The following is a 23,070-nucleotide window of genomic DNA, read 5'->3' as shown; positions in this document are numbered from 1 at the left end:
CATTCATGGGAATTTGGCATCACTGGGTGGGCCAGCATTTATTAGCCAACTGTAACTGTCCTCAAGGTGGTGGTAAACTGCCTTCTTGAATCACTGATCTCCATGTAGTGCAGGTACACAGACAGTGCAGTTAGGGAGGGTGTTCCAGGATTTTGACCAAGTGACACTGAAGCAAAAGTGATGTAGTTCCAAGTCAGGATGGTGTTTGGCTTGGAGAGAACCTTGCGCAAATGCTGGTGATCATACATATCTGCTGCTCTTGTTCTTTTAGGTGGTAGAGATTGTGGTTTTAGAAGGAGCCATGGTGAGACATTTCAATGGATCTTGAAGATGGTACACTCTGCTGGAAATGCTTTATGGTGGTGGAAGAAATAAACCTTGAAGGCACGAGATGAATGTATAGTCAAGCAAGCTGCTTTGCTCCTGGATGACGTCAAGCTTCTTGAGGGTTGAAGTTGCACTTATCCCAGGCAATTAGAAAGTATTCCAACACACTCCTGACCTGTGCCTTTTAGACGATAGATACTGACTTATCAGGATGTGAGTTATTCTCACTTCACAATGAGATGTGACGTTGGTCCCTTCTGAAATCAGCGTTAACTGCCTATAACTTTGTTATTTATCTAGATAACTGGCAATTTCATCTTTAAATTAAGATTTTAATAGGTTTCCTACCATATACATTAAACAAACTATCCTGCAACTACCAGGTTAACTCAGTCTCTGTTTTAAAGAAAATTACAGAGGCTACTCTTCAGTTCTCCAGCACAAACCAATACTTTGGAGCAGCGAGAGACGGGAGCCAGGAGGAGGCAACGTTGGCGCAAGGTGATTGTTGGGAAGACCGGTAAGTATATTTAAACTTCTTACCTTCAGGCCAGCGAGGGAGGAGCGAGCAAAGGACTTCTGGGAAGGGTAAGTAGAACAGTTTATATTTGCGTGGTTGCGTTACCCGAGACACTACTTGGGTACTGTCTCCCACCCATCCTCCTCCTCCTCTAACCTAAAAAAAAAGCTGTGGGAGCCAGATTGACAAGGTAAGGTAACTAGTTTATTTCCTAATCCTTTTTTTTTAAATAGTCACTTCGGGAGTTAGAATAGTGGGAATGGAGTTTAGGGCAGTGGAATGTTCCTCCTGCAGAATGTGGGAGGTAAGGGTCACCACTAATGCCCCTGCTGACTACATCTGTGAGAAGTGCACCCAACACCAGCTCCTCGAAAACCATGTTAGGGAACTGGAGGTGGAGTTGGATGAACTTCAGATCATTCGGGAGGCAGAGGGGGTTATTGACAGGACTTACAGAGAGGTAGTCACTCCCCAGATAAAAGAAAAAGACAGATGGGTGACAGGGGACAGAAAGGGAACCGGCAGGCAGGGATCCCCTGTGGCCATTCCCCTCAACAATAAGTATACCGTTTTGGATACTGTTGGGGGGATGACTTACCAGGAGAAAGCAGTGGGGGACCTGCTGCTCAGAAGGGAAGGGGGAAGAGGAGCAGAGCAATAGTTATTGGGGACTCGATAGTTAGGGGGACAGATAGGAGGTTCTGTGGGGACGAGAGAAACTCACGGTTGGTGTGTTGCCTCCTGGGTGCAGGGTCCGTGATGTCTCTGATCATGTTTTTGGGATCCTTAAGGGGGAGAGCGAAGCAGCCCCAAGTCGTGGTCCACATTGGCACCAACGACACAGGTCAGAAGAGAGATGGGGACTTGAGGCAGATATTCAGGGAGCTAGGATGGAAGCTTAGAGCTAGGACAAACAGAGTTGTTTTCTCTGGTTTGCTAACCATGCCACATGCTAGTGAGGTGAGGAATAGGGAGAGAAAGGAGTTGAACACGTGGCTACAGGGATGGCGCAGGAGGGAGGGTTTCGGGTTTTTGGATAATTGGAGCTCTTTCTGGGGTAGGTGGGACCTCTACAAGCAGGATGGTCTTCATCTAAACCAGAGGGGTACCAATATCCTGGGTGGGAAATTCGCTAAAGCTAATACAGCAGGGGGATGGGAACCAAAATTGTAGGACAGGTACAGAAGAGGATGAGAGTAGGGAGTTCCAAAATCAAGTATCTGACACTGGCAAGCGAGAACCTGGTTTGAAGTGTGTGTACTTCAACGCAAGGAGCATCCGAAATAAAGTGGATGAACTGGCAGCGTGGGTTGGTACCTGGGACTTTGATGTTGTGGCCATTACAGAGACATGGATAGAGCAGGGACAAGAATTGCTGTTGCAGGTTCCAGGATTCAGATGCTTCAGTAAGAACAGAGAAGATGATAAAAGAGGGGGAGGTGTGGCATTGTTGATCAGGGACAATATTACAGTTGTAGAAAGGATGTTTGGGGACTCGTTAACTGAGGTAGTATGGGCTGAGGTTAGAAACAGGAAAGGAGAACTCCCATGCTGGGAGTTTTCTATAGGCCTCTGAATAGTCCCAGAGATGTAGAGGAAAGGATAGCAAAAGATGATTCTCGCTAGGAGTGAGAGAGGGAGGGTAGTTGTCATGGGGGACTTCAACTATCGAGATATTGACTGGGATCACGACAGTACGAGTACTATAGATGGGTCAGTTTTTGTCCAGTGTGTGCAGGAGGGCTTCCTGACACAGTATGTAGACAGGCCAACAAGGGGCGAAGCCACTTTAGATTTAGTACTGGGTAACGAGCCTGGCCAGGTGTTAGATTTGGAAGTAGGTGAGCACTTTGGACTCAGCAATCGCAATTCTGTCAGGTTTACTTTAGAGATGGAAAGGGTTAGGTGTACTCCACCGAGCAAGAGTTACAGCTGAGGGAAGGGAAATTACAATGCAATTCGGAAAGATTTAGGAAGCGTAGAATGGGGAAGGAAACTGCAGGGGATGAGCACATTAAAAATGTGGAGCTTATTCAAAGAAAAGCTCCTGTGGGTCCGAGATAAGTATGTACCTGTCAGGCAGGAAGGAAGATATCGAACGCGTGAGCCATGGTTTATGAAGGAAGTGGAATCCCTGGTCAAGAAGAAGGCGGCTTATGTTAGGACAAAATGTGAAAACTCAGTTAGGGCGCTTGAGGGTAACAAGGAAGTCAGGAAAGACCTAAAAAAAGGAGAACTCAGAAGAGCCAGGAGGAGACATGAGAAGCTGTTGGCAGATAGGATCAGGGTTAACCCTAAGGCTTTTCATAGGTATGTCAGGAATAAAAGAATGATGAGTGTTAAATTAGGGCCAATCAAGGGTAATAGTGGGAAGTTGTGAGTGGAGTCAGAGGAGATAGGGGAAGCACAAATAAATATTTTTCGACAGTGTTTACCATAGAAAATGAAAATGTTGGTGAGGAAGATACAGAGATACTTGTATCTAGACTAGAAGAGATTGAGGCTCACAAGGAAGAGGTATTAGAAATACTGCAGAGTGTGAAAATAGACAAGTCCCCTGGGCCGGATGGGATCTATCCTAGGATCCTCTGGGAAGCAAGGGAAGAAATTGCCGAGCCTTTGGCATTGATCTTCAAATCATCATTGTCTACAGGAATAGTGCCTGAGGACTGGAGGATAGCAAATGTGGTTCCCTTGTTCAAAAAGGTTAGTAGAGACAACCCTGGTAATTACAGACCAGTGAGTCTCACTTCAGTTGTTGGTAAAGTGTTGGAAAAGGTTATAAATGATAGGATTTATAACTATCTAGAAAAGAATAATCTGATTAGGGACAGTCAGCATGGTTTTGTGAAGGGTAGGTCATGCCTAATGAACCTTATTGAGTTTTTTGACAAAGTGACCAAACAGGTAGATGAGAGTAAACCGGTTGATGTGGTGTACATGGATTTCAGCAAGGCGTTCGATAAGGTTCCCCACAGTAGGCTATTGTACAAAATGCGGAGGAATGGGATTGTGGGAGACATAGCAGTTTGGATCAGTAATTGGCTTGCTGAAAGAAAACAGGGAGTTGCAGTTGATGGAACATGTTCATCTTGGTGTCCAGTTACTAGCGGCGTATCGCAAGGGTCGGTGTTGGGTCCACTATTGTTTGTCATTTTTATAAATGACCTGGATGAGGGCTTCGAAGGGTGGGTTAGTAAATTTATGGACAACACAATGGTCGGTGGAGTTGTGGATAGTGACAAAGAATGTAGTAAATTGCAGAGAGACATAGATAGGATGCAGAGCTGGGCTGAGAGGTGGAAAATGGAGTTTAATGTGGACAAGTGTGAGGTGATACACTTTGGACGGAGTAATCAGAATGCAAAGTACTGGGCTAATGGTAAGATTCTTGGGAGTGCAGATGAGCAGAGATCTCGGTGTCCATGTACACAGATCCCTGAAAGTTGCCACCCAGATTGACAAGGTTGTTAAGAAGGCATACAGTGTCTTGGCCTTTCTTAATAGAGGGATTGAGTTCCGGAACCAGGAGGTTATCCTGCAGCTATACAAAACTCTGGTACGGCCACACTTGCAGTACTGTGTACAGTTCTGGTAACCGCATTATAAGAAGGATGTGGAAGCTTTGGAAAGGTTGCAGAGGAGATTTACTAGGATGTTGCCTGGTATGAAAGGAATGTCTTACGAGGAAAGGCTGAGGGCCTTGAGGCTGTTATCGTTAGAGAGAAGGAGGTTGAGAGGTGATTTAATAGAGACTTACAAGATAATCAGAGAGTTAGATAGGGTGGACAGGGAGAGCCTTTTTCCAAGTATGGGGACAGTAAACACAAGGAGACACAACTTTAAAGTGAGGGGAGATGGGTATAAGACAGATGTCAGAGAGTAATAAGGGTATGGAATGCTTTGCCTGCAACGGTAGTAGATTCGCCAAGTTTAAGTGCATTTAAGTCGTCATTGGACAGGCATATGGACGTACATGGAATAGTGTAGGTGGGATGGGCTTCAGATTAGTATGACAGGCTGTGCAACATCGAGGGCCGAAGGGCCTGTACTGTGCTGTAATGTTCTATGTTCTATGCTCTCTACAAAGCTGCGAAATATAGTTTTCAGGCCTCTTCAAATACTACTCTCAGAACTGTATTTTTGCTAAGTTCAAGAAGAACTTTTATTTCAGCTATCACAATTTCACTCACCTTACTCTCAATCATATTAGGAATCCTGTTCTGCAAAAGCCAAGTGTTTCAAATTCAGTTCTACTCAATCCCTGAATGCCATTCCACCTCCATACTCACAAACCCAAGATTACAAGCCACAAAACAAACATTTGTTTTTCCAGTTTAAAAATGCACAAAACCCCTCCAAATGCCTCCACAATCTAAATCTTCCTCTAAACCATTCAATTCCAAGACATCAACTGTACATCAACTGCAGCTTAGGATGCCCACTTTCACAATGCCAATATCAGTATCTCAGACCTGTTCTTCTAAAGTGCAAACACACTCAAGTCCTCTTAACCACAAAAATCTCCACGAAATGCTATCAAATACCACCTTTCTATCCTTTTCTATAAATTTTTCCTATTCCCACTATTTTGTTGCTTTTAATTAAGGACCTTGCAAAATATACAGCAAAACATTGCTGCAGCACCACAACACCATGAGAGATCAGTTTCTGTATCTGAGTAAATGTCATTGGACTGCTCATGAGAAGCCAAATTATACACTTGAATAAACAAAGGGCCATTATATAATGCAGCGGCTAACATAAAGCTGTTGTTTTTAAGAATACAAAATGTAATTGATGTCATGCTCAGAGAGGTGCAGTGAATTCAAATTTAATTGGCTTTTGACGACACTGATTAAGCTGCAGTTTGATTCAAATAATGCCTTCATAGCTTTTCCTATGGGGTCAGAAATGTTCTGTTTTGTAAAGATGATGCAACAAAAAAATCATTATCCTCAAAGTCTACCTGCCATTAACTAAGCAATGGGCAAAGTGATTTTGATTTCTGGCAGAGATCGAGTAGGCAAGTATTATGCATGCTCCAGCCACCTGAAGGTGGTATCAGAAGGCTCAATAGATTTTCCTGAATAATTAATTTTGGAAAGCAAGCTGTTAGCTTTAGTTCTGCAGTTTTTGGGCAGTAGGAAATCAGTGTTCTAGAAACTGTAGTGGATCTTACTAAGCATAGCCTGTACAATGACAATGTTGCAGTTGGGTATGCAAAATTGGGTAAGGCAGGGAAGCAGCTCTTTAACAGTAAAGAAAACAAATTTTAGGCATAAATGTCCAAAGTAATTAAGGAAAAGTCATGCAAACCTGCTTCCAGTCTTGCCTGAATGCAGCATATGATCCTATAAGTAGTTACAAATGGCTTGGGAGGTCATGTTGCAGCTGTTACAGGACATTGGTGGGCTACTTTTGGAACACTGCGTATGATTCTAGTCGCCCTTCTACAGGAAGAACGTTGTTAAACTTGAGATAGTGCAGAAAAGATTTACAAGGATGTTGCTGGGTTTAGGAGTTGAGTTATAGGGAGTGGCTGAATAGGCTGGGGCTTGTTTCTCCTTGAGTGTCAGAGATGGAGGGGTTACCTTACAGAGGTTTATAAAATCGAGGGGCATGGATAGGGTAAATTGCCAAAGTCTTTTTCCTAGGGTGGAGGAGTCCAAAACTAATGGGCATAGAGTTAAGATGAGAGAGAAAAAGATTTAAAAAGGACCTGAAGGGTAACTTTTTCACACAAAGGATGGTGCATGCATGGAACAAGCTGCCAGAGGAACTGGTGAAGTCTGGGACAATTACAAAACATTTAAGGAGCATCTGGATGGGTATATGAGTAGGAAGGGTTTACAGGGATATGCGCCAAATGCTGGCAAATGAGGCTAGGTCAGATTTGGATGTCTAGTTGGTGGAGATGAGTTGGACCATCTGTGCTGTATGACCCTATGGCTGTCTCTCAAGCAGAATACCTGTGTTTTGCGAGCAACTTGAGGGAGCAGCACCCAAATAAGACCACAAGAAATAAGAGCAGGAGTAGGCCCATCGAACCTGCTACACAAGTCAATAGGTTAATGATTAATTTGGCATTCCTCATATCTTGCCTTTTCCCCATAACCCTTGATTTCCTTTCTGATCAATAATCTACGTCAGTCTTAAATGTACACAAGGATTCTACCTCCACAGTTCTGTGTGGCAAGGATTTATCCTGTCAAATCCCTTAAGAATCCTCTATGCTTCAATGAGATCACCTCTCATTCTTCTAAATTTCAATGTGTTGACTAACACAATTGCCAAGGTCTTAACAGTGCAGTAAAGCCTTTATTTTAATATCAGTTAGTTACACTTTGGCAGCTAAGGCTCCCACCTGAAACCAAAATTGAGGCCCATCTGAAATTTGAAATGGCCTTCAGCAATACGTTGGCAACTTTTTTTGGCTGCAATTTTCTTCCTGATATGCCCAATTAATACTGAGAAACAGGGAGGCAAGGAAATAAAAATCAACTTTGTAAATTCAGAAATTAATAGCTTGAGTTTAAGGTGCCACCTGCAGTTATTTATTTTGTTCTGTTCAATCAGAGGTTTTGGAGATCATGGGTTGCCAATTAAGCATCTTCTTTCCATAAGTGTGGCAGTGTAGTTTGAACATGAATTTGAAGTAAGAAAACACAAAATATTTAGGAAAGAAAATAAAGAATCGCTAGGATGTTGGAATGTTTGATTTCTGGTCTGTTTTCTATTTCTCTTCACCTGCCTTTTGTTTTGGACAGTGATATGCCATGGGACATAAAGGGGGCTGCAGGCTACACCTCCAATTGGAGTTGCGGGGAAACAGTAAATATTCATATTTTTAAGGAAAAATATTAGTTAGAATTTTGTATATTTCTCCATTTTAATTTCAATTAATCTTAATTTTACTGTTAGAAAATTCTGGATATTTAGGGTTAATAGGGAACGCTTTTCATGTTCCAGAGATATAGAAGAAAACTGAAGGATTGTGGAAAGCTGAGTTGGTCTGAGTCAACATTGATAAGAAGCTGGGTAAGATCGGTGCAAATAGTTGCATCAGGAGATGGGATATGGCCATTCAAGGCTATCGGGGGGAGGGTCTTTGAGTCCTGGCATTATGGCAGTGGCTTTATGCCTGCGCTTTTAGCATGATGGAAGACAAAAAGAGTGACACAGTTATGAATGTAGCACAAGAGTGTTTTTGGGATATACAGTCACAGAGTCATAGAGATGTACAGCATGGAAACAGACCCTTTGGTCCAACCCGTCCATGCCGACCAGATATCCCAACCCAATCGAGTCCCACCTGCCAGCACCTGGCCCATATTCCTCCAAACCCTTCCTATTCATATACCCACCCAAATGCCTCTTAAATATTGCAATTGTACCAGCCTCCACCACATCCTCTGGCAGCTTCTTCCATACATGTACCACCCTCTGCGTGAAAAAGTTGACCCTTGGGTCTCTTTTATATCTTTCCCCTCTCACCCTAAACCTATGCCCTCTAGTTCTGGACCCCCACAACCCAGGGAAAAGACTTTTCTTGTTTACCCTATCTATGCCCCTCATAATTTTGTAAACCTCTATCAGGTCACCCCCTCAGCCTCAGACGCTCCAGGGAAAACAGCCCCAGCCTGTTCAGCCTCTCCCTGTAGCTCAGATCCTCCAACCCTGGCAACATCCTTGTAAATCTTTTCTGAACCCTTTCAAATTTCACAACATCTTTCCAATAGGAAGGAGACCAGAATTGCATGCAATATTCCAACAGTGGCCTAACCAATGTCCTGTACAGCCGCAACATGACCTCCCAACTCCTGTACTCAATACTCTGACCAATAAAGGAAAGCATACCAAACGCCTTCTTCACTATCCTATCTACCTGTAACTCCACTTTCAAGGAGCTATGAACCTACACTCCAAGGTCTTTGTTCAGCAACACTCCCCAGGACCTTACCATTAAGTGTATAAGTCCTGCCAAGATTTGCTTTCCCAAAATGCAGCACCTCGCATTTATCAGAATTAAACTCCATCTGCCACTTCTCAGCCCAGTGGCCCATCTGATCAAGATCCTGTTGTAATCTGAGGTAGCCCTCTTTGCTGTTCAATACACCTCCAATTTTGGTGTCATCTGCAAACTTACTAACTGCACCTCTTATGCTTGCATCCAAATCATTTATGTAAATGACAAAAAGTAGAGGACCCAGCACCGATCATGTCTCACAAACTTGATTGAGTTTTTTAAAGAAGTAACAAAGAGGATTGATGAGGGCAGAGCGGTAGACGTGATCTATATGGACTTCAGTAAGATGTTTGACAAGGTTCCCCATGGGAGACTGATTAGCAAGTTTAGATCTCATGGAATAAAGGGAGAACTAGCCATTTGGATACAGAACTGGCTCAAAGGTAGAAGACAGAGGATGATGGTGGAGGGTTGTTTTTCAGACTGGAGGCCTGTGACCTGGAAGTACAAAGATAGCATGAAAAGATGAGGGTAAATTGGTGAGTCGTGCTTTGGACATCCAGGGGTAAACAAAAATCACAAAGTACTTAAACCTGGTTTGAGGAACAAGACTGAGAACATGACCAATGCTTTTTCAGAAGTTGGTTGCAGTGAGAAACGTATGCAAAGGCATGAGTGCCAAAATGAGAGCAGTAGGTGTGCAAAACAGTTGCAGGGAAAAAAAGAGCGTTGATGAGAAGACAATCATGGTGCTTTCGGTAGAGATAGACTAGTAAGATAAGGAGGAGAAAGAGGTTTATTAAGCCTTCAACTCTCAAACCTTTGCCTATTAACAGAAGCTCCTAATGAAGTAGTTCCACAGCAATTGTTATTTATATGATCCACTTTAAGGGACAGAGGCTTAATCCATTCAATGCGAGATGATCCCTTGGGAAATTCCAGTTACAGTGAACTAAGATAAGGTCTTGTGCTACATTAGATAGTGACTGAGCTAGAGGCTCAGGGTTCAAGTCTCATTCCAAGACTTTGATGGCAAAGGAAAATCCATTCATAAACGTGAGCAAAACAGGCTGATCAATCTGTAATCCCTTCCAATATATGCCAATGGCAGGCAGTAAGGGCGGGAGAAATTCCTCTAGCTTTATGATGGAAAGTAAATTAGAGCATCTAACACTATTCATAGCCCTGGACAACAACATATATGTAAACTCTGACACCTATGAGGCCAGTTGGATACAAAGTGTACATATGACTGGTGCCAACAGCAGAGAGTTTGATTTCTGTTCTGGCTGGGGAGGATTCAAGACCCAACTCTATGCCTTACCAGTGATGGAAAACACAATACTAGGAGTTGAAACTACCTTCAAGCAGAAAACTAAAAATAAGTGAGATGCTTGCTATCCTTCAATTATTTTAAGTTCATCTACAGCAAGGGCTTAAACAACATATAAGTGGAACTCATGGAAGGTTTCACTGCCGGGATTGTGGATCTCTCATTGTGGCCATGACAAGAAAAATGAGTGTAATTTAGGACGGGTTAATGCATGACAAATCGTAAGGACCACAGGGAAAGTGTGATTGGCTATCACTGCTGGGCAGTAAACAAGAGAGAGATGAAGAGGAAAGTTACACTGATGGCAGGAGTAGGGGGTTGGAGAAGTGAAACATTGAGGGGGATAGAGCTATGAAGAACAACTCCAGTTATTTTGTAGAGGGGGTCAGGAAGCAAATATAATGGACAGCTAAGTGGGTAAGATGGGTAAGTGCAAACATGATGTGAAAGCATCACAGAACACATTTATAAAGCTTAAATATTCTTCCATTTTAAGAGCTAATGTTTTTCTTTTACTTACATATTACGCACTACTTCTTGATTTTTACATAGTTGACGTTATCAGGCATAAATTTTAAACCCTTTTCCAAAATCATTTGTATCTTGCCAACAGAAACAAAATGGCAGTGATCCAAGGTCAAACATATTTTATAATGAGATATGTAAAGTAATGGGAAAAACAAAATAGCAAATTGGATTGCATTATAGATTAAGAATAAAGTCTTTATGTATGTCAAAAATCAAATGAAAAACTGAAAACAATTACAGAACCATAGTTGCAAAGCCACTTAAGAAGCTGGAGAACGCGAACAGCTAGATATGTGACAAGACCAAGAGCTGACAGTTACATTGCACGAAATGCTGCTGTTATAATTAGCATAAATAGAAAATAATCGAAAGACAGAGAAGAACATTCCAAGAGTGAAGGTGCTTTTAGATACTGGGTGAAGAATTATGAACAGAAGCTGTAGAATACTGGATTAGTGGTGCTGGAAGAGCACAGCAGTTCAGGCAGCATCCAACGAGCAGCGAAATCAACGTTTCGGGCAAAAGCCCTCTTCCAGCACCACTAATCCAGTATTTGGTTTTCAGCATCTGCAGTCATTGTTTTTACCCAGAAGCTGTAGAATATCAATCGATCTTCACTGAAAAACGAAATGGAGAATTTGTTCTTAGTTGTTAAAAATTGCAACAACTCAATGTCTGTAGGCACCATGAAATATTTCAAATGAATAAAGAGTAAAAGATAAAGTTAAATAAATATATCCCCATGCTTAAAACTCCAATTTATAAATAGAAGTATTTAGTGCAACATTTAGTGGCAGGGTTAAACTTTTGCAAAATGAGAACTGATTCATAGGTCTGCATTTAAATCAACAGTATGAATTTAGAGAAGGAAAATAATCTGAATGAGCCCTGACAGAAAATAAGTAAGAATGGACCAAATGGGAAGTTCGTCATATCTGCTTTCTTATGCTTTAATGAGCCAAGTGTATAGTGCATGTATCAAAAAGAATTACAGAAAATCCTCAGTATCCACAAGTTGCGAATTTCACCTGTCCATGCCAGAAAACATGTATCAACAAAATTCAACATCCATGGGCAAAACACCCATATCTGCTATTTTTAAGTCGCTTTTAAGTGAGCTCTGAACTCACGAATTTCATCATTCATGGGGGTTCTCAGGAACAGAACCCTTGCAGATACAGAGGAATGACTGCATATTAATTTAAATTCATTTCCACACACAAAAAAAAATCAACAAACAAGAAATAGTCTATCAGATTTCCTGGCTCTCACAGTCTTTACAGTTTTAGAACATCTTGGAAGCATCTTATTTTGACCTGCAAACATATCCAAAAACTTTGAAATCAACATGAAGTCCATTCACGATAAGTGAAGAATGCATTTCACTCTGGAAATGAGGAATGTAAGAAAAGGAAAACTCAGTTTACTTCACTGACCGTCCACTATACATCATAGAAACCTACCAAAAGCAGAAGTCTGGGTTATATTGTGTAAGATTAGATTAGATTACTTACAATGTGGAAACAGGCCCTTCGGCCCAACAAGTCCACACTGACCCATTCCCCTACATTTACCCCTTCACCTAACACTACGGGCAACTTAGCATGGCCAATTCACCTAACCTGCACATCTTTAGACTGTGGGCGGAAACAAGAGCACCTGGAGGAAACCCACGCAGACACAGGGAGAACGTGCAAACTCCAAACAGACAGTTGCCCGAGATGGAATTTGAACCCGAGTCTCTGGCGCTGTGAGGCAGTAGTGCCAACCACTATGCCACCATGCCGCCCAAAATAAATATATAGATATAAACACAATCCAACTTGGAAAGCAATGGACAAGATACTTAAGAACATGTGGTATAATTAGGAATTTTACCAGAGCTTTCTTTTCTCCAAAAGATAATGACAGTGTAAAATGCAGTCTAACTTTCTTAGCAAACATCAACTAGGATTTAATAATAAGAACACCGTTTTCTGCTTTAGTTTGTTTCCGAAAATACATTTCATTAGAAGTTAACAGATTTTAACTAGCTGTATCTGAGAAAGAACTTTGTTTGATCTATCCCCTGGAGTGGTCAATACGAAAACCAAAAACAAAACTTAGTTATTTCTTTGGATTGCAAAAACTCATTAAATCAAATCTATTTGCAGGCTGGGAATCTTAATTTGAAATACACTGCCAGTACAGATGGACAAAATAGACTTATTTGATTGGACAATGAAGTTTTGTTCTAAATCATTCAGATTATATAATGATCAAAAACATAGACAGATGTGTGAACAGTAAACAAGTTATGATTTAAATTGCTTGCAGGTATTAAAAACCTAATTGGCCATCAGACATTTGATCATATTCCTCCCATGCAAATGTTGTAAACAATTAATATCTAAATTGCTTGATCACTGTAAATAAATAATTTGTTTGCCAAAAAAACCTATTTTCTTAAAGGTATTTGTATATTGGTTGAGGCAGAGGAAACAACCTTATTTCAGAGTCTGGAGTTAACATAAATTAACATGCAAAATAGTCTTCTGTATGTTACCACAACGTGTGTCAACTAAATGCAGGAAGAGCAGCATCTTCTACAATTGACTATCCTTGCCTCATTTTTCATCAGTCATAAGTTGATCAGAATAACATTGACAATTATGCCAAATTGGGTTTAGTTAAAACCAAATTAGGTTGCCCAAACTTGTCAAAAGACAGAGAAGATCTCCCTCCCAAGAGTCTGACTTGATTTAGATACAAGTTCCAGACGTAAAAGTCCAAACCATTATGCACCCAGGTCCCCATTGTAATAGGATATGTCCTGCATAAGTAGGAGATTGTGGGTATTCCTGAAGTATTTTATACATTATACTTTTAAGTAGGTATGGATTGATTCCAAGGCATGGAGAAGGTGCACTATTCTGACCACAAACATCAGAAATATGGATGCATGTCACTAAATAACAAATAATACAATTGAAATACATTATTTACAATGCTGGTTTTAGTAGGTTTTGACTTACATGTTGCGGACCTCTGATCACTGTTGGTTCTGTTGAAATCATTTGATGAGATTCAGCATTTGGAAAAGATTTAGAAGGTTGAAGAAATGAGGGGCTTGAAGGACTTCTCAATGTGCTGTTATCAACTGCAGTACCTACAGAAGTATTAATGTTTGCAATCTTTCCTTGCTCATCACCAAAAGGGTTGGGTTTCATCTTATTAGTTGGTCCCACAGGAAACGTTTCAAATAAAGTGCATTCTTCCCTATTCTTATCTTTCAAGTCCTGGATATCACCTTGCATCAGTGCTTCATCAACTTTACGTATGGGATCTTCAAAAGCAGTTTTTGGTCTTGTTTTTTCTGGTGCACTGTTTAGGAAATCATAGTCATTATCAGAAGGCGGGAATCTGATATCTAGTTCAGACAGAGACTCAACTACTTGAAGATGTTCCTGTTGCATTCTATACCCTTCTTGTAACACAGCAGAGCTTTTAGATACACTTTTGTCCTTGCCAACAAAATGTTCTGCTACACGTTCTTCCCCTCCTTCGTCTGTACACTGTATAGGCATTGAGAACGGCATATCTAAAAGAATGTAAGAAAAGACAATAATTTGATTCCAAACCATATAGGAAAGCCAAAAAAAAAGTAAAGAAAGCAACAGACTATCCTTGCCTCATTTTTCATATCAGTCATAAGTTGATCAGAATAACATTGACAATTATGCCAAATTGGGTTTAGTTAAAACCACCAAATTAGATTGCCCAAACTTGTCAAAAGACAGAGAAGATCTCCCTCCCAAGAGTCTGACTTGATTTAGATACAAGTTCCAGACGTAAAAGTCCAAACCATTATGCACCCAGTTCCCCATTGTAATAGGATATGTCCTGCATAAGTAGGAGATTGTGGGTATTCCTGAAGTATTTTATACATTATGCTATTAAGTGGGTATGGATTGATTCCAAGGCATGGAGAAGGTGCCTTGTACTTCTTGAACTAGGGCAATGTTCAACCTACTTATGGCAGCCCTTTGTATCTTCTTCTCTACAGCACATTAACAGACATATGGTATATTGCAAGTGTAAAACATATACTTTGTTACATTAAGGACATACATTAAGCACTTGCATTATGTTAAATAATCCAAAATACAACATATTACATGGTGTGTATGTGGAATGACGAATCACATAATTAAAAAAATTAACTTCTTTTGGAGCATACAGAATAAACATTACTTTTTAATCAATACCTCTGACAGCATTTAAAATTTGACCAATGCATAGTTTTGAAATTGTTCTGGAGTTCAAAAACCAGCATCCATAGTTGGTACGGAAAACAATCTATCTGGAAGAATGGCAGTTGATCACTACTTTTCTGAGATCTACATAGCTAGGTCATGGCAACAAAACAAAAGTTTTTTGAATATCTTTATTTATAATAAAGAGCTTTCAATTTATATCATAGCTGCAGTAATTGGCATAGGATTAAGCATCTGATCTGTTTCCTGCGACATAAGGAGGTCATAATTGGAGGTTAAAGGTGTCTTCCTAGGCAATGAGAAATAAAGATCTCCTAGACTCAAGATCACAGGAGCAAAGAGTTCATGGACGCGAATGGCCTAAGGCAGAAGAAAAGGAAGGTGATAGTAGTAAATACCTTCAGTGCAAAGTTGAGCCAATCATATTTTTAAAAGTATTTAATTTTCTAGGATTGAAATGCAAGTAGCCATGAATCACTAGCTGTAAAATTATTACAAGAAATATCAACCTCACCCCTAAATCTTAAAATACACATGAAAACTGCTGTGCCTTTAACAATTTTCACTGCGGTTATTTCAAGCAATCCTTTTGTTTACAAAAGCCTAGAAATATTGACATTTTACTCCTGGTAACCCAATGCACTGTACTTCAAAATAACAAAGAGTGGTTCAGTGCTTCTTCACAGAAAGAGAAAATTGTGATGGGGGCAATGACCGAGAGTTTGTGCTTCCAATGGCTGCATAAAAGTTGCACTCATATAATTTACCTAACTAGCACTTGCTTTCCCACAAGCTGGGGTTGAATGTGACTGGGAACACCTAAGTGCACAAAACAAGGCAAATATTATATTTGTTTCATAGCTTTATTGAAGCTACTAGAAGTGGAGGAATGTTCATACCATGCTCCAGCTCAAAAGCAACAAATTGATCTTTACTAAAAAGTTACATATACCAAAGTTGTGAAATCAGTATACTTGTTGTATTGAGTCAAATCAAGATTTATGGGATAAAAACCTGTTTTTTAATGTCACTGAACACTTGTATTCTTTAAGATAAAGTTAGCAATTCATTCCATTAGTCCCACTCCCTTATTAAACCTTCAATTTTATCAGGTTCTGTAGTCATTATATCATTGGTGTCAACGCAGACCTTGCATTTCTGATATTATAAAATTAGAAAAAGGAGAACAAATACTTAGTTGGAGAAAGAACTCAAGTCTAGCACAGCTGGTAAATTTAAAGTAGCATTTTGAAATCATGAAAAATTAAATTTTGATTTTAATTTCCTCCCCACCCCACCAGACTCTCGTTTCAATGTTGTAAATTTATTGGAAACTCGTTTTCAAGAGTTTTAAGGTATTATTGACAGAAGTTGCAAGCATTTCTATCGGCTTATATGAATTACAAATTGGACAGCATGATAAAAGTAATGACCAGTCTTGTATATTGCTTTTTTCAAACAATGTTCAAAAAGTCTTCAGATATTTCTTCTGTAATTAAGTGTTTGTCCATTAGCTTCTTTTTATGTAAAGACTGTAGTTGTATTTTCACCATATTTGAAACAAAACAAGAAAACAAGGGTTCAAATAATGGAGATTTCCAATGAGAGATACAACATTCTAATAAGTGGGGGAAAAATCAGGTAATTATCTTTGCAATATTAAAGATTCCATTGGCTTCCCCAAACGATTGAAGTACGATGCAAAGAAAATGTGCATAGTACTCACTTATCACTTCTTTGCTGCAGTTATATTTACTCAGAAGTTCCGTTTGTTTCTTTGTTAAGGCAGATAGTTGGTTAAATTCTTGACAAATCTCCTGAAAAGCAAAGTCCAACCTCTCTCTGTAATACAAGTATTGGTATGTCAGAAAAGCGGTTTAATGTTAATATTCCTACATAAATCACTTGCCATTACACAGCCTTCTTCAGTAGGAAGGAGGGACGTCTAGGTCTCAGACTTGGCCGTGACCACAATCTATTCTGTTACATGATCAGCTGACAGAAGGTGCGCTTATAGCAAAGTAGAAAACTGCCAATTTTTCACATTTCCTGAACCTGTGATCATCTGGTTGGGAGGCAGGCCACCAGGTGGTGATAAGAGCTACATTTCGAATAAATGGCTTTATTTCTTTGTGCAGGTATGAATACCAAAAAAACTGTTATACATCTACAAGTAAAGATTTGATGCAATGACATTTATTGCAGTGATAACTTATAATATTTCAGAACTAAGTATTAGTTTCATGGGAGAATATTGCTTTTGGAACTAATTCCTCAACACAGAAGTCGAATGTTTTATAACCAGTCTGTACTGCCAAGTTTGTGTCCAATTTAAATTTGGCATTTACAATGATCCAGCACTAGACTGGCACTATAAATCCTGCTGAATTACTACTTCAAGCTCATACCAGCATGGCAAGATAATCACCCCTTCAGGGGTTGGTATCATGCCAAGAGGAATTCAGAGGTACTTCACTGAAGACTCTGGCAGAAACGCAATCTGGCTACACTATCCTGGCACCCCTTATACTCATCTATAACATATCTGGTCTGCATTCATTGATGTTTTATTACTTCCAGTTAATAACTGAATAAAAGGATTTTGTGAACAATATGATGTGCTCCAATAACACACAACATGAACTGTTTCTTTTATGTTTTTCTCGCAAACTTTCTTTCCTCGGAGGTGAGGTATAATTTCCAAGATATGAGCACCTAGTACAAGATACCAAGCCCAAGCCCATCTGCGAGAGCGGACCTGTGGTCTACGGTGGACATCCCAGCCCAACACTTCGTATGCACACAGACTCAAACAGTGTGTCATGGTAATAATGAGGATCAAGATTCTTTTGTGATATTACTTTCCATAAACAAGCTAAGAATACAGAGGCTTAATGTAACACCACAGTTACTACCCCACATGAGAACCATGCACAGAAATTGTATCTTCTGCTCTACAGGACATAAAGTAGTCTTTTTGCACATTAAGTTATCACAGGAGCTTAATTTGGATATACAGTGATGTCAAAAATTTTTGCTGCAAAATACAGCCTTGAAAACTGGACTGTTGAACACCATATATCTTGAGTATTTTAAAATAAGAGCATTCTCAGCTACTGAAAGAATGGGGGTTTGTGAAAGTTAGAATAAATTTTAACTGGTGAATTGGGAGTTGATGGGAGTAGTGGGGTGGAGGTGGAGCAAAAGTGGAGGAGAAATGAAAAACATTTATGAAACAGAGAATGATCCTAACCGAAGATCAGAAAACTAGAAGAAAATAAAAACGTCAAATTTGTACATGCATGGACCATTTTTGAAGAATTCACTAGTTTTTTTTTGGCTCGAGTATAAAGTAACAAAAAACAGGGGTAAAACAAAGGCCAGGGGGAAAAAAAATCAAATTGCAGTTAAGTAGAACAAAATGACTGTCAACACGTGAAAACACTGAAAGATCTTGACATACAAATTATACAGGAATGAGGAATTGTTTATTAAGGTAGAGAAAAACATCAACTTCCATGACTTTAAATAATATTTTTTAGGTTTATCATCTTAAAAATGCTACTATGTCAAATTATAAATTGACAGCTGGAATAGCTTTGACAGAATAAACATGATGGGTAATTTATTGAAATTGCAGTCTTTCAAATAGTTAATTAACTGGGAGATATTTGCTGACCTAGATTTCAGCTAATTAGCATGCTTGCATTGTTTATTTAAATCATTGAGAAAAGTGGGACACTTGTTCATTCTACTATGGCCAAATGTAATGCACCGCTACTTGTAATTATAAACAAATAATTTTTCTCGTCATCTATAGAATAAGATTGAAAGCACTGTCCCATTGGCAAAGTTCATAGCTATAAATCTATATTCCTTTTAGCAAATATTCGCTCCGATGATAGAAAATGATTTTGCACCTGTAGTACAAAGAGACGATCTGTATTAAATTTTCACAATAAACAATATGAAATATAGGATGGATGTACTCTATCTTCACAAAAGAAAGTACCATAATATCCAATAAAATGAACCTAAAACTTGCTGTCAGAGAAGCGACCCCAGACTTACTGCATGTGCAGTAAATCACTTGGCAAAACAGCATACACAGGGATCTGTAAACTCATTGAAAAAAAAATCATTAACTTAGGTACATCAACTTTCAGGTCCAGAATGACTTTTCTTAAAGAAGTCCCAAAGTATACTTTCTGTACCTAAATTTGAAGCCACAAAATTGATGTTTTAAGATATCTTTGCACAAGTTATAAATCTATCTAACCGAATCATTTGGGTTTAACTTTATTGATTCATTGTAAACTCCCAGTTCCGTGGCTCTGCAATTGTAATTAAAATCAGGGTTAACTTTCTGAATAAGAAGTGCATCACAGGAACTGAAAAATAACACCACAAACAAATCTGTGTAGTTCCAACAAAATACAGTTGTTTCATTTAGCATTATAGAGTACTCCCTGCACAACAGCCACCTGAATAATGTGAAAGATGATGGAACAAATAGTAAATTTCATGGATTAAGTTCAGTGGACATAGCAGATGATAAATAATTTTTCCTGTTTCAGAGTATCTGCCAAGGTAAAATTAACCATAATTTCTGAATGTAGAAAAGCATAGATGCTACAAAAAATTTCCTCTCAACTTACTCCATTTGACAGAGCCTGTATTCAAAGTATTGAAATAAACTTGTCTCACTTTACTATGCTCATTGGCAACATTACAGCACAGCAAACCCTCCAACTACAACTTAAAATTTGAACTGTTGTATTGTTATTGCCTTGCATTTTGTAAGACACATGGGATAAACATAAAAGGGTTTTAATTGCAGGGCAATAGCAATTTGTGTTGTATGAATGGGCAAATACTCAAAGATTCATTCTCTCTCATCATTGAGCATGAGTAATAACTAGAGCCTCATCAAAAGCAGCATGCAGTGGAACACATCTTGTAAGAGATAGACTAGCCCCATGTAACAGTAACAAAAGAAAACAATTAGGAGCAGGTGATCAATCATCCTGAGAAGAACTGCAAAGCAAAGAACAGGTATTCCTCATGACTTGTTATCAACATACAGAAACATAGAAAATAGGAACAGGAATAAACCATTTGGATAACCAACCTACTCTGCATCCTGTTCCCACTTTCTCCCCATACCTTTTGATCTCTTTAGCTCTAAGAACCAGATCTATCACTTGCCTACAACATTCAATGATTAGGCATCAAATGCTTTCTGTGGCAGAGAATTCCACAGGCTCACCACACTTTGGGTGAAGAAATGTCTCCTCATCTCAGTACTGAAATGGGTACTCCATATCCTTAAACTGAGATCCCTGATTCTGGATTCATTGATCATTGGAAACATCAGTCTTGCGTTTCCCGGATCTAGAGAGAATTTTGTTAGTTTCTATGAGATGCCCCGCTTATTCTTTGAAATGCCAGTGAATATAGTCTTAACCAACCTAGTCTATCTTCATATCAGTATCATGCATACCATCAGTCAAACTTGGCACCCAAAAGGGTCAACCCAAAATATTAACTCTTCCTCTCTCTCTCTTCAGAGGCTTCATTACCCGCTGAGTTTCTCCAGCACTTATTTTTTATTTCCGATCTCCAGCATCACGGTACTTAGCTTGTTTCGTGATCTGTGCAAACTGGCTTTGTAATTTAATCTTGTTATCAGGCTGATTATACTTCCTCCAAAAGCAACATATCTTTCCTGGAATGAATGCAGTGGTCTAAACCAGTGACTCCCAACTTTTTCAAAATCAAGACACACTTCAATGAGATAAATAATTCCATGGAAGACCAATTTTTTCAGCTGGATTGATTGCTCATAAAAGGTCACATTTATTTGCATTTACCATGGCTACAGCCTTACTAGCGAGGTTTGCAATAGAGTATACACAACAAATAAACAACAACTTATACATTTCTTTTTAGAAAGCGATTCTAAAACTTAGATCGGTGGCTTAACCGTGTTCAACTGAACAGTGGCATAAAAAATTCCAAAAATATTCACCCTAAAATCCATGCAAATGTGTCCAGTCAGGCATGTTAGTTCAACAGTCATTGAACAACTGCATTCTTCTTTACTGTGCATGCGCAGTTTCTTCTTGTCATGGAGTTACAATCCTTGATCTTTGTGTAGTCAAAGACTGCATGTTTGGGCCTGCACATGGGTAAGCAGACAGATTTTCCATTTTCTGCACATGCTTAGTCCTACATTTCCGCACAGGCATGGTATTGGACGTCGATGCAATGTGGCACTGCTTTGAGAATTTCACAGCATATTTCTCACCTTGCCGCGGGACACTGGTTGAAAACCTCTGCTCACAATACAACAAAACTAACTTCCACCTCTTTGTTTTTTCAACCGGCTTGAAACAGAGACCAACATTCCATTAGCTTCAATTTTTTTTTCTGTTTGTTTATTTACCCATTTCAATTATGTGTCTGAAATTTCTCAGTTTCTCCAGTTCTTAAATTTCATTCTTAGCCAATCTATCTAATCTGGCCAAAGCCTTTCATATGTAACCAGGTAATAATTGTGAAAATCTAATCACAATTATTGGTGTCAAGTGTGTAAGATTTAACAAATTAGACACAATTTGCAACTTCAAAGAATGCTGGCAATGAGTGTTCATTGACTTTAGTTTCCTTAATATTGCTTAATTTGATCAATATAACTAAAATATTTGTCACAGTCATAAAGATACAAAGAAAATAATTCTGCTTTTCGTACTATTGTAGCCTTTATCATTGATGTGGGTTTATTGTCAAAGCATTTTACAAACACGATTATCCATTGAGGAAAAAAAACATACTTGTATAGAGGATGATCAGTCCCTGTCAGAGGAACAGCATTCTTTGATGATGATTCAGCCATCTTCCGGTTTACCTTGAAATATAAACATATTTAACAATAACTAAATCTTGTTTCTTGGTTAAAAATAAACAGGTAGTATAAATCATTGTATGACTGTAGAGAAGACAGCTCAGTTATAAGGTATACATATTCTTACAAATAGAATGTATGTTAACTTATTTATAGTGAAAATAACAGCTAATGCAATGCACGCTGCAAGGCTGGAACTGCCAATTCCAACTGACTGAGCAGGTAGATGATCAGTGAGCACCATCTGCTGAAATTGTGTCACACTACAAGTTTAATTTAACATATGATTGATCAACTCTTTCCTCTAATGTACAAGATAATTTGAAAGGCACATTTAAAGCTCAATTCTACACTTCAGTTAATTTATATTGACCTCATGTTGCTGGTACTGAACAGATCTTGGCGTTTTAATGAGCAAATTATCTGCCAAAGAGGCAACAGTGCCAAGGTTGAGCCTTTCTAAACCTCCACACTCAACATTGAGGCAGAAGATACTAACAATTAAAAGTTCTAAAAGTTTTAAGTTGCATGTGTCTTGGCAGGCTGGATTGATATCGCTCAGCCTGTGTGGATTCTTTAGATTATAAATTGCACTTACTGAAATAAGCTCTGCAAACTCAATTTACATTTTTTGAAAAGATATTAATCTACTCAGACAAACTGCAGTTTTCCCATGCCCCCAGATGAAAACATTGGGCTGTTCATTTCAAATGCTTCTGTGGCAGTTCAAATAATGTATAACCATCGCTCCATGATCTGGCTCACATCTTAGATGGAAGAGAGGCCTATACTACCAAATAGAATAACCATATTTAGAACATTATGTTCCAGCTCTCTATTGAAGGAGTAGTAGTAATTTCTGTGGTTAGTGGACAATTAGATGATTAAATGCATCTCATTGAAAAAAAAAGCATAAGACACAAATAGAAAGGGTAAGGATATACATAAAGAAAGAAAGGTTGAATAAAAAAGAAGATAGGGAGCATGGCAAAATTGCATGAATGTAATTTATAGATAATTGGAGACATTCAAAAGAGAACAAGAAGAGGAAAGAGGTAGAAAAAGAAAGAGTGAGAGAAGAAAGGAGAAAGAAAGAAGGAGAAAGATACAAATTTGAAGGAGTAAGCTAGTCAGTTCCTCAAGTCTACTCACCCAAATGATTGACATCTCAATTTCACATTCCATCCTATCCATGAGACAAGTTAATAGTCCTGTTAGTCAAGAATCCAT

General features: G+C 39.1%; 1 protein-coding gene across 4 annotated transcripts in view; it reads right to left on the bottom strand.

Annotated features, from left to right (window-relative positions):
- Nucleotides 1-23,070, bottom strand: part of tank (TRAF family member-associated NFKB activator) — a 102,327-nt gene that overhangs the window by 7,644 nt on the left and 71,613 nt on the right. For all 4 annotated transcript variants that reach the window (XM_072579451.1, XM_072579452.1, XM_072579449.1 and 1 more), the window contains 3 exons: nt 21,770-21,843; nt 16,660-16,775; nt 13,692-14,257 (listed from right to left, as the gene is read on the bottom strand). In XM_072579451.1, coding sequence (XP_072435552.1) covers nt 13,692-14,257; nt 16,660-16,775; nt 21,770-21,843 — 756 coding nt within the window. The remainder of the gene's footprint in view (nt 1-13,691; nt 14,258-16,659; nt 16,776-21,769; nt 21,844-23,070) is intronic.

Source organism: Chiloscyllium punctatum, chromosome 10 (assembly GCF_047496795.1).
Source record: "Chiloscyllium punctatum isolate Juve2018m chromosome 10, sChiPun1.3, whole genome shotgun sequence".
Lineage (NCBI taxonomy): Eukaryota > Metazoa > Chordata > Chondrichthyes > Orectolobiformes > Hemiscylliidae > Chiloscyllium > Chiloscyllium punctatum.
Note: the sequence above shows the minus strand (reverse complement) of the source record. Positions and strands in the feature narration are given on the sequence as shown.